General features: G+C 46.8%; 1 protein-coding gene across 1 annotated transcript in view; it reads left to right on the forward strand.

The window, feature by feature from the left end:
• BMERB1 (bMERB domain containing 1) overlaps positions 1 to 12,779 on the forward strand; it is a 152,073-nt gene that overhangs the window by 102,257 nt on the left and 37,037 nt on the right. Inside the window, exon 2 of the mRNA XM_055090799.1 lies at positions 1,500 to 1,623. Within this exon, the coding sequence (XP_054946774.1) occupies positions 1,500 to 1,623 (124 nt within the window). The remainder of the gene's footprint in view (positions 1 to 1,499; positions 1,624 to 12,779) is intronic.

The raw sequence follows: 12,779 nt of genomic DNA on the forward strand, positions 1-12,779 counted from the left end.
GTAGTTGTGGTGCACGGGCTTAGTTGCTCCTCAGCATGTGGGATCTTCCCAGACCAGGGCTCGAACCCATGTCCCCTGCATTGGCAGGCTGATTCTTAACCACTGTGCTACCAGGGAAGCCCAATATATAACATCTAACTACTAACATCTTTGTGTATGTTTTTCCACTCTTTAAAAAAGTATAGATGTGTTTATATATAACATTATATATATAAAACACATGTATAAAACCATATATATTACCCTATATATGCACACTACCTATATAATATATATAATCACATAAATTACCATACGTGTGCACTGGAAGAATGTACACCAAGATGTTAGTGGCAATATATGAGGAACTATGTATATACATGTATACGCATGCATACGTACTATTATGGATTGAGTGTTTATGTCCCCCACGAATTCATATGTTGGGGCCCTAATCCCCAGTGTGGCTGATTTGGAGATGGGAAAGTAACTGAGATTAAATGAGGTCATTAAGGGTGGGGCCCTGATCCATAGGATTAGTGTCCTTATAAGAAGACACACCAGAGAGCTCTCTCTCTGCATGAACACAAAGAGTCGATGTGAGTACAGTGAGAAGGTGGCTGTCTACAAGCCATGAAGAGAGCTTTCACCAGAAGCTGACCCTGCCAGACCTTGATCTTGGACTTCCAGCCTCCAGAACTGGGAGAAAATAAATGTCTGTAGTTTAAGCTGTTCAGCTTCAGTTGTTTTGTTATGATAGCCCTAGTGAACTAACATACATGCATATATACATACATACATGCAGATACATTTATATATAGTGTCTTTCTCTATATATGATAATATATATGGCTATATGTATGTGGTATATATATATGGTTATATATATAGTTTTTTTAATATATGGTTTTACTTATATGGCAATATATATAACTCTAATTATAAATATAAGATCAGAAGAATGTCCATCAAAATGTGGATAGTTGTTCCCTCTGGGCAGTGGGGTTATAGGTGACTTTTTAGTTTGTTCTCTTTTGCTTATCTGTATTATCTGAATTTTCTACAATAAACCCGTATTATTTCATATTACTATCACATTACTTAGTATTCCTATAATTATTAATGGTATTGCTAAAATAATTATTATAAACTTTTTTCTGCCTAAAGTTGGCGTCGGTCTTTGGCGACTGGGAGAGGGTGAAAAGGCCGTGGTCAAAGGGACCAGGGGCTCAGAAGCCGGGACCAGGCAGGGCTGTCAAGGCCATATGTATAACCTTGAACAAGTTTTGGTGACCCCTCCTGAGCCTCCTCTTGCCTTGTAACAGGGTTCCCATGGAAACGTGCTTTCCAGTTTCCAAAGGGCTGGCTCACAAATACGCACTTGCAGCACTGGCAGAGATCTGTGTGCCTTCTTGGGGTATGAAGTTTGCTGGGGCAAAGAGGAGGCTGTCCAGAGGGAATTCTTGAAAACCCATGCAGCCTTGGGGTCCTGATGCCTGCGTCTTGTGTCTCCTGCACAGATCAGCTGGACATCATCTCCATGGCAGAGACAACCATGAGGCCAGAGGAGATCGAGCTGGAGATGGTGAAAATCCAGCGTCTCCGGGAAGTCTTGGTCCGGCGGGAGTCTGAGCTCAGGTTTATGTGAGTGCCTGGGGGAGGTGGCAGAGAAAAGGAAGGGGTGTGGAGGGGGAGGACACCGGAGAACCAGACATTTACTGTTTATTGCTGTGTGCCAGGCACCGGGATGAAGGTATTACATACATTCTCACAACCACCTAGAGACGTAGGTATCTATTCCTCTATTTCATAGTATATAACCATTAGTCAATATATGGCCCTATACAAGATGATTAAATTAGTGCCTGGGTCTTGCTTTCCTGTCTTTTTTCTATTTTTTTGCTTCCAATTTTTATTTTTTGTATTCTCAAAGAGCACAGAACTTATATTTTGTTCCAAAACTATAATTAAGCTTCTCACGCATTGTTTCTAACATTAAAAACATATCACTAGTGTTTACAATACACTCCCCATGTTTTAAAAGGAAGGGAGACAGAGAATGTGAGTTCTTTAAAGTACTGAAGAGCTCCCTTCAGCCTGTGGGTGCTCAGAAGGGCCAAGGTTGCTTTTGTGACGATGGCTGTCACAGCACATTTACTGACCTTTGCATCGTGTGTGTGTGTGTGTGTGTGTGTGTGTGTGCATGCGCGTGTGTGTATGTACATATTATCCCTGCACCTGGCACATGCACAGCAAGTGCTCAGTGACAAGATTAGCTAACACGCAAGCTCTAGCCCTGGGCCAGGCATTGCACTAAGCTCTTGACTTGTGACCTCACTAAATTTCCCCATGTTGCCCATGAGTCCGACTGCTTAGAGACAAATGTCAACAGTTGACACTTGAATAAATCAAATTATCTAAAACATACAGAAGGATGTCAGTGCAGTCAGGACATATTTTGGGGGCTCAGTGACATACTTCAGGGGAGGGGCTGGCTTCTTGGCCCCTGGAAGTCTTGCTAGCAGCCTGCAGACAGAGGTGGATGATAATGAGGGCTCCCCCCAGGCCCCGCCTTTAGAGTATATAGCCTTGCCTGGAGGTACACTACCTTGTCAATCTCAGAGATGCATGATGGACTCCAGGATGGCCAGGGTAGAGATCATGGCCCACTCAGACCTGGATAAACACCTCATCAGATGATGATCTGTAGCCTCCCGGGCTAACAGGCTGTGTGTGGACCATTCTTGAATTCAGTTTCCTGGCTCTTTCTCAGAGCCAGGCCCTCACCTCCCTGTTGGGCTTATGGTGCAGGTGGGTCCTATTTTTGCCTCCATTTTAGAGAAGAGGGAATTGGAGGTTAAGAAATTTACCCAAGGTTGCATTAGCTAATAAGTAGCCAAGGTAAGATGCAGTCTGACTCCAGAGTTTTTATTAAGTGAGTGAATAAGTGAAGAAAGGATGGAAAGAGGGAGGGAGGGAAGGAATGAAGGAAGAGGAGGGAAGCTCTGAATATATCTGCCAAGATAATGCCTTAAAGAGTATAAGCTCCTGAGGGCAGGGATCCTACATCTCATCTTCACTGTTGGATTTTCCCAGCATCTTGAACACTGCCTGGCGCTTATTAGGCCAATTAGTATTTGTTGAATGTGCAAAAATTGTTCTTTCACACTCCATCCTGACCCCAATAGCTTCCCTTCACACACACACACACACACACACACACACACACACACACACACACACACACACGAGACCCGTTGGAATAGGATAAGAGGGAAATAGAATTTCAGACTGTACTAAGCATTTACGGGCTCAGGTGGGGAAGCTCGGAGTGACAGGAATGTGACAGCCCTTGACTGAAATAGTCTCAATGACTGTAGCTGTAATAACCAGGGTGAGATTGGTTTTGTCACACTTGCTGGGAAGTAATCAGGTTAATACCCTCAGCTCCCGTGCAGACTGTATGAGTCAGATCATATTGCACGGCTGAGGGTGTCTTCCCACTTTACCGTCTCCTGCGATGTTGATTCTTTCGAGAATGGGTTTAAAGGCTGCTGTCCCAACACCCCTGACGTTCAGCATTATTCTTTCATGAGTTTCCATTTTCTTGGCCCCTCTCTCTTGCCCTTTCCCCTGGGACTCACAGCTTCTGCTTGTTCTGCCTTCCTCTCAGCATGAACTCATAAGAGTGGGTTCAGGGTCATCCTGGCTCTCTTGCATCCTTGTCTGTGAGCTTGGGCACATGACAGGCTTCAAAAGAACTGCTGTTTACCGCAAGCACTGTTATACTGCACACGTGCTATGTGTTGTATGCATTTGCTCACTTATTTTAGCTTTTTGAACCCTCATAAGACCCCTGAGGGAGTGGTTCTATTCCTTCTATTTTATGGATAAGGAAACTGAAGTTAGAGAGGTGAAATAACATTTTCAAGGTCAACAGCTAGTATGGGTGGAGTTGGGACTTGAACCTGAGGTGTCTATCTCAGAGGCAGAGCCCTGAACCCTAAGTTAGCCTGCTATTTATTCCCAGCAGAAGGATGCCTTTTCTCTTTGCCTTGCTCTTCTAGAATGCAAAGACAAACTCCCGGTTGGATGCCCACAATCCCACAATCCCACATTGGGTTTGGTCTTGTTCTGCGCCATCTTGAATTGAGTCGGGTGGAAACAGAAGTCATTCTGTTGAGTCAGGCTTTGGACTTTTTCATACCCTTTCTCTGGAGAGAAGTGATTTATCTGAAGCCTAAAATGATGAGCTCCAACTTAGTCAAGGTTTTCAGGTTTACCTGCTGGGAATTTGACGTAGTGCCTTATTCCTCTAAGGGTTCTCAGGGACCTCAAGGGTCAACATTATAGAACCCTTAGCACAGATCTAGGCCTTGGCTAAGCCCTGTGCACACATTATCATGTAACCTACGAAAAATGCTTGCTAAGGAAGGATGAAGCCGGAGCGCCTCCAGCATACCTGCTCTCCCTAAGATTCACAAGGTCAGGTTCAGAGAAGGGCTATGAGTGACCCCGGTGGGCATGTGTCTCCACCGCACACCCAATGCATCTGCTCTCAATGTCCTCCCTTTGCTTGTCCCTTAGTTTCCAAGTCGCTAACTGGTGTTTAGAGATCTCCCTCTTGAATCTGGCAATTTTACGAGCTTCATTTGGATGAGTCAATAAACCCCTTAGTATCACGAAAACGCCGCTTTAATTGGCGGCAAATGTCCAGGAGGTAAAACTTGAAGGCTCCTTTGTTCCACCCTCGATCCTCCGTGCCACCCACCTCCCAGTCCCTCCTGCTGCTGCCCCATCTCCATGCCTCTCGCCATCCTGGCCTGCGGAGGCTGTCAACAACCTCAGACTCATTTTCTCACCCTTAATTCCAACACTGACTCACACCATTAGCTTTTCATAACTCCTCCTGCAGCTCCGCTGGCCTCTGCCTCAACTCTTCCACACCTTCTCTACAAGCCTGGTCCTGCTATTTATCTGGGTTTCAGATAATTAAGTATCTTCAGAGGTGGGGGGCAGTTATCTTCATTTTACACCCTCTTGCAGGATTGTCATAAAAGGGACAGTGGGTTCTGTCTCTCAGCTTGCTCTTGGCGGCAGCAGCTTCTAATTAATGAGTCAGAGCTGCAGCTGGCAGGGGAGATGGGCTTATGAAGGACAGATTTCAGGAGCATAGTCCTTGAGTTCCAATATTTCAAGACTCTGGGCTTGGACCCAAGTAACATAATTTTATTAAGAAGGACCAAGTGTGGTGAAGTGGTTGTGCCCTAGAACCTGGCAGAGGTTCAGGGTGTGGTGGTAGAGAGTACATGACTTGTAAACTTTTCAAATACTTGCTATGCTGGGCAGTGTTCTAAGTGTTTTACATGCATTGATCCTTTAATCCTTACTGCAACTAGACATACAACATACAACATCCTCCTTTCATAGATGAGGAAACTAATGCACAGAGAGGTCAAGTAACTTGCCCCGGGTTGCCCAGGGTCTGTGAAACAGCAGATGATGATATAACCTGGGCATTCTGGGTCCAGAGTCCATGATCTCAACCATGATGCTATAGGGTCTCTCAACTGGTTTTGAACCCCAGTTCTACTTCTTATCAACTCTGGGCCCTGGAGCAAATCTTTTGCCCTGTTGGGCATTCCCTGGTGGTCCAGTGGTTAGGACTCCGGGGTCTCACTGCCGAGGGCCCCAGTTCAATCCCTGGTCAGGGAACTAAAATTCCATAGGCCGTGCCGCGTGGCCAAAAAAAAAAGTTTCTTTAAGGGACTTCCCTGGTAGTCCAGTGGTTAAAGCTCTGCGCTCCCAATGCAGGGGCCCTGGGCTCGATCCCTGGTCAGGGAACTAGATCCCACATGCTGCAACTGAGATCCAGTGCAGCCAAATAAGTAAATAAATATTTTTTTAAAAAGAAAATCTTTTGTCCTGTTCCAGCCTCAGTTTTCCCCTCTTTACAATGGGACATTGATATTTCCCTGGCAGCATTGTCACAAGGGATGGAAAGAGAGGACACGTGAAAGTGGGTGGCTCTTCCTAGGTAATAATCACATCAAAATTCCCTCCCCTCCTTTAATTGTTAATAACATGCTTTGAGGGAGAAGAGAGGAACAGGGCTGCTTTGTTATCTCCAGAGAAGACAGAGAAAACACCCCTCTCCCCAAGAAGCTGGGGAGTAGCTCTCACCCATCAAGTCCAACTCCGTTCTGGGGCCTTGACTTTATTATTATTGTTGTTATTTAAAAAAATTTTTATACACCTGCATTCTTTATCCCTTTAATGAGCTGATAATTCTGAAGCCTGTTAGGAAAAGCTTCAGGCCAAGGGCGAAATGAAGCATGTGCATTTATATAACTTGACACTTCTCAGCCACGTTTGGCAGTTTCGAGACACTTTGGATGCACTCTGGGTTTTAAATACCATCTCCTAAGAACGGGTCAGCGTTGTCAGAGCCACTGTACATATCAGGTGGGAAGAAATGTCTTTAATTGCAAAAGATCTAAAAAGCAATTTGCCTTGGACTAAATATACGAGAATTTGAGGAGTTGGGGAAGAAAGGGAGGAAGGAGACCTCGAGGGAAGAGGAAAGGGATGGGGAGGCTAGAGAGGATGGGGGATGTCCCAGGTGAGACCTCTGAATGGAAGGACCCCCCTGAATTTCTAAGTGTTTGGGGAAATAGGGATGAGGCTGGGGATCTGGGCTGATCAAATGGAGAAAAAATATCCCCCAGTGGATGGGCTTCTGCTGTTCCAAGTTGCTTCTTGAAGTCAGAACAAGCTTCAGGAAAGGAAATTCTTCTCTCAGGGAGCTCTGGCTGTCTTACAATAAAGGATTTCATGCTCTTGGCCCTAAGGATCTCCTCTGGGCCCTGGTGAGCTGGGAAAGGGATCACTGTATTAGAGTCTTACGATGGTTACTTTTTTTTTTTTTTGCGGTACGCGGGCTCTCACTGCTGTGGCCTCTCCCGTTGCGGAGCACAGGCTCCGGATGCGCAGGCTCAGCGGCCATGGCCCACGGGCCCAGCCGCTCCGCGGCACGTGGGATCCTCCCAGACCGGGGCACGAACCCGTGTCCCCTGCATCGGCAGGCGGACTCTCAACCACTGCGCCACCAGGGAAGCCCTATGATAGTTACTTTTATGTGTCAACATGACTGAGCTATGGGGTGCGCAGATATTTGTTTAAACATCATTTTGGGTGTGTCTGTGAGGGTGTTTCTGGACTAGATTAACATTTGAATCAGTAGACTGAATAAAGCAGATTGCCCTCCCCAGTGTGGGTGGACCTCATCCAATCTGTTGAAGACCTGAATAGAACAAAAAGGCTGAGTAAGAGGGAACTTTGCCTGACTGCATGAGCTGGGGCATCGATCTTTTCCTGCCTTTGGACTTGAACTGAAAAATCAACTCCTTTTGGGTCTTGGGCTTGTTAGCTTTTGGATTGGAACTTACACCATTGGTTCTCCTGGGTCTCCAGGTTGGAGACTATAGATCGTGGGACTTAGCCTCTATAATCCTGTGAATCCTTATAAGAAGTTTATATCTATCTATCTATCTACCTATCTATCTATCTCTACAGATCTATATATCTCTATCCAGCCGTTTCTCTCCTGGGTATACCCTTGAGCTGCTCTGTATAGTTGGGTATGCACTAGCCCCATGTGACTATTTCAATTTAAATTAATTAAAATTAAATAAAACCTAAAATGCAGTCCTTCAGTAGTCCTAGCCACATTTCAGGTGCTCTTTAGTCAATTATGGCTAATGGCTATCCCACTGGAAAGCATACATTTTTTGTAGAACACTTCCATCATCACAGAAGAAACTCCCACACATGAATGTCAGGAGGCATATTCCAGAACATTCATATCAGTCTGTTCCCACCTCATCTCCCCCCTTTTCATCTTCAGCCATTGTCCCCCTGCAGCCCCCACCCCTGCAGTCCACGGGCCTCCTTTCAGTCCCTCCCCCTCCAAGGGAGCCTTTTTTGTGGGGGCTGTTCCCTCTGCCTGGATGCCCCCCTCCCGCCTGGTTAACTCTCCCCCTCCCCCCAGAGCTCAGATCCAGGGTCACTTCCGAAGGGTAGCCTTCCCAGCACTTCCCAGGCTGTGTTCCATCCTATCACCATAACCAAGATCCTTTGGGTCTTCTAAGGAGAAACCTTTCCTCCATTTATAAATCTATGTTCATCAGTGTGAGCATGTGTTCCCCATCTCTCTTCTCCTCGATGCTGGCCCTGATGACGACACAGGCTGAGCTGTTTTCACTCTCAGCAATGTCAGCAGCACCCAACACATGGCTAATGTGAGTAGGTGCTCTGTGACTATTTACCTAATAAATGAGCAAGAGCTTGACTTCCCTTCTTTTTTTAGTGCCTGACTCATTTCAAGTGGGTCAGTCCATAGTATTCCTACAGAGTGGTTGTGTGACATAGCAGCTTGCAGTGTAAACACTTTACGAAGTGTATGAGTTTCCTGTGGCTGCTGTAACAAATTAGACAAAGTTGGTGACTTAACATACAGGGACTTCCCTGGTGGTCCAGCGGTTAGGGTTCTGCACTTTCACAGCCGAGGGCCCGGGTTCAATCCCTGGTCGGGGAATTAAAACCCTGCAAGCTGCGTGGCATGGCCAACAAAAACCAAAAAAAAACAAACAAAAAAACCCATACACTTATTCTCTTTGTCATTATGGAGACCAGAAGTCTGAAACAGGGTTCACTGGGCTTCCATCAAAGTGTCGGCAGTGCTAAGCTCCTTCTGGAGGCTACAGGGGAGGATACTTTTCCGAGCCCTTTCCAGCTTCTAGAGCCTTGTTTCTCGTGTTCCCTGCTGGTGGTCCTTTCCTCCATCTTCAAAGACCACAGAGTGGGATCGTCCAATCTCTGCTGGCATCAGCCCACCTGTATAACCCAAGATAATCTCCCCATCCCAAGAACCTTACTTGAATCACACCTGCAAAATCCCATTTGCCATATAGGGTAACATATTCACAGGTTCCAGGGATTAGGATGGGCATACCTTGGAGGGACATTATTCAGCCGATCACGTTAACTGACTACGGCAATTCATTTGAGGGCTAAGTGCAGAGCTGGACTCCCAGGGTGGCAGTGATGGTGACAGAGATGGCCATGGCGAGGCTGAGCGGAGGGGAAGGCAACATACACTATATGGAGAACCTGCATCGCTTCATCTGATGCTGAGTCTTCATCATTCTTTGAAATCTCCCAAAGGAAAAAAAGCATCTTATGAGACAGAAAGAGAGCATGCTCAGTAATGCATGCACAGTGGCCTGACAATTAAGGGTTTTCCCCTCTCTTTGCTTGTCTCTGGGAAACTGCTGATTTGAGTGGCAGCTGGGGTTGAGAGGTGCTTGTCTGTATCACTTGATCTCAATTGAGGACTCAGTTCTTTGCTCTGCACTTAGCCCAGAATCAGATAATGCTTGCCTGGGTCTCATTTCTCTTCAAATAAAAACCAGCCCTCTCTTGATATTTCCAGGACTGTCTGCTTAAAGAGAAATGGGAGGGGGAAAAATACAAACAACTTAACAGATTTGCCTTCGTGGTTTGGGTCTACACAGCACAGTCACTCATTAAGACAGTATCCGGATTTACATCTTTGACTTTGTTTAATTGGCTGCTAGTCATTGAGTGATCAGTTACACAGATCTTTGCTCCTGGAATTCTGGCCCACTCTTGGTCCTTTTGTCCTCTAAACTCCTCAGAGGTTTCAAATGAGATTAGGTCAATCCAAGACATTCCTGGTTTGGGTTCTGCCAAAGGAAGGGCAGCCTGTTTTTTTCATTACTAAATGTCCTGGTCTTTGACAGAGTTGCTTTCTGATAAAAAGAGAGGCAGCACCTACACCTGACACCACCTACCTTTGAATTCTAGCTCTGCCATTTGTAGGCTGTGCAATCTTGAACAGATACCTTAACTTCTCCAAGCCTCAGCTGCCTCATCTGTCAAATGGGATGCAGCCAATATCTCCCAGGGTGGTTTTGAGGAGTAAAAGTGATCATGTTTATTAAGTGCCCGCCCCTATAGTGCCTGCCACAATATAAGTGCTCATTAAATGTTACTTTCCTTTCCTTCAGGAAGAAATTGAGTTTGGAAATTAACAGATGCTTGGTAAGAGCAGACAGTGGGCCCATGTTCTTGGTTTTTAGTAGTAGGTTATTTATTTATTTTTTTAATATTTTTATTTTTTTTTGCGGTACGCGGGCCTCTCACAGTTGTGGCCTCTCCCATTGCGGAGCACAGGCTCTGGACGCGCAGGCTCAGCGGCCGTGGCTCATGGGCCCAGCCGCTTCGCGGCATGTGGGATCTTCCCGGACTGGGGCACGAACCCGTGTCCCCTGCATCGGCAGGCGGACTCTCAACCATTGTGCCACCAGGGAAGCCCTATTTTGAAGAGGAGGCACAGGAGAAGGGAGGAGAGTGGAGGGGCGAGTGAAGCTCTCTTCCATGACATGGAGGTACATACAGACCAGAGAGGAGGTGACTCGGGGGCACCTGAAATTTGTCTTGAAACATCTGAAGGACTGTCATGTGGAAGAAGGAGTTGGTTTCTTCTTTGTGGAGCTAGAACCACAAATGCTGCAGTGAATCCAGTTACCATCCCAGTATGAAAGAGGCCTTTCCACATATTTGGAGCTCTAAAAGTTGGGACCTTGGAAGGTAATGAGTTTCCATACCTGGAGATATCCAAGCATTTATTTATTTCTTCCTTCATTCAACAAGCACATGCAATAAGTAATACAGATGAGGACTTGCCCTAATGGAGTCCAGGGGAGGAGACAAAATCTGGATGTCTTCAGAGTGAGAGATGGAAGCTTCAGATGGGCAGTGGGGTAGGGTAGCAGGTGCTGAGGTGCTATCTATGGTCAATTCTCAGTGTTGTCATTATTACTTATTTATCTAACGACTCTCGAGAACATACATGTGCCAGGCACAATGCTAGACTTTTTATGTAGATCACCTGGTTTCATCTTCATAGCAACCTGATGAGGCAGGTTTTACTAATACGAGCCACATTTTACAAACGAGGAGGCTGAGTTTTGCAGAAGTTAAGAGGCTTGCCCAAGATCACCCAGCTAAGATTGAGCAGGATTGGGATTCTAGCTCCGCAGCCTGACCCCAGAGCCCCGCTCTGCTGTGTTCACGCAGTGCCAGTGGTTGCCTCCCAGCCCACTGCCCCTCCTTAGAGAACCAGCCCCACATGGGGGGGGGGTTCCGGCCTCTCCCTGCCCCCCTCCTCCAGGCCAGAGCTCACTGGTTCACATTGGCTTAGCTTGGGCCAATCAGTGTCTCTCTCCTGGGATACAGAGAGACTGGGCCAGTTAGGTGATGGGAGATTTGCAAACCAAAGACTGTGGGTGAGCAGAGAAAGCCATACTTCGGTGGGAAGGACAGCACAACTGCCTTAAGAGCAACAAACAAGGGAGACTGGGGCCCCCAAAAGCAGAAAATGAACTTGGCCATGACATTCCCATTCCAGTCCTCAAGCTGCCCCGCTGAACTGGGACTGTAGTAAGATGCCACCTCTTCTTATACCCTGGGTGTCTACTCTCCAGACCCTTGGAGAAATACCTCCCACCCATGTTGCCACAGCCTGGAGAAAACCAAAATCCATGGCGATGGTGTCTGTGAATATCCAGCGGGTTCCTCTCTGCCCCTAGGCTTGGTTTCCTGGGTCCTGTACCCCCATCTATATGGATATGAAACTCAGATGCTTCACCACTTTCCATAACAACAAAACAAAACAAAGCCCTATGCTACTCCCATTGGAGGAGTTGTAGAACTAAGGATCACGAAAGGGGTTGCACTGAGCTCTTCACAGCAAACAATTTAAAAATCCACATTTGACATTCCTGGCTGATAAGGTCCTTTTCACCCCCCTGTGCAAGGCAGTTCTTTTTCTTGGCCCAATCTCACCACCCTCCTTGTTCTTCTCCTTTGTCTCAGCTCCCTCCATTCCAAGTAAGACAAATTCCTCTCCCTGTCTTTGCAGAGCTGTTTTACCTTCTTCCAAGAAGCCATGGCACCAAAAGATGCTTGGGTTCATGAGAACACTACCCCAGGTGTTTGTCAAGCTATGATTCCCGGCCAAATTTCCTCCCCAAGGGGAATTTGGGTACCAGCTATTAAGGTATTAACATTTCCCCAATTTCTTACACCTTTACTAACCTATCTTTATTTCTATTCTTTCTAGTCTGTGCTGGAACGTTCTATTGAAAACTTAGCTACGCTAAGAACTCTACTTCCCAGAATCCCTTTCCCTACATTGTTCCAAGTAAAAGGTGGGAGATTCTGGGAGGCAGAAGGGAAGCATCAGTGTTGACCCTTTAAGGGCCACCATGTAGACCATGGAGGTAACCAGGTACAGAAGTTCCTGCTCATTCTCACTGTCTGCTGCTTCCGGTCCATCTTGTCTTCCTGACCAACTGTGGCCCCATGTCTTCTAGACACTGGGCAGACAAGGCAACAGCCTTGCATGGACCCGTCCACTCGGCCCCCCTCCTGCCCCACCTTGCCAGCTACACGTGCCTGACTTCTCAGATGGGCTGGCTGGTGTCTCCTTTGGTCCTCACCTCCCCTTCCCTGATCTCCACCCCCCCAGCTCCTCCCACGATTATGACAGGTCTGATTCCTATAATGCATCCCTTGCCCCGTAACTCACTGGTTCTGCTTCCCTTACTGAGCCCTGATACACCTCAAGATACACATCAAAATACGCATCAAGGGCTTCCCTGGTGGCGCAGTGGTTGCGCGTCCGCCTGCCGCTGCAGGGGAACCGGGTTCGC

Source organism: Physeter macrocephalus, chromosome 14, assembly GCF_002837175.3.
Source record: "Physeter macrocephalus isolate SW-GA chromosome 14, ASM283717v5, whole genome shotgun sequence".
NCBI classification, from domain to species: Eukaryota; Metazoa; Chordata; class Mammalia; order Artiodactyla; family Physeteridae; genus Physeter; species Physeter macrocephalus.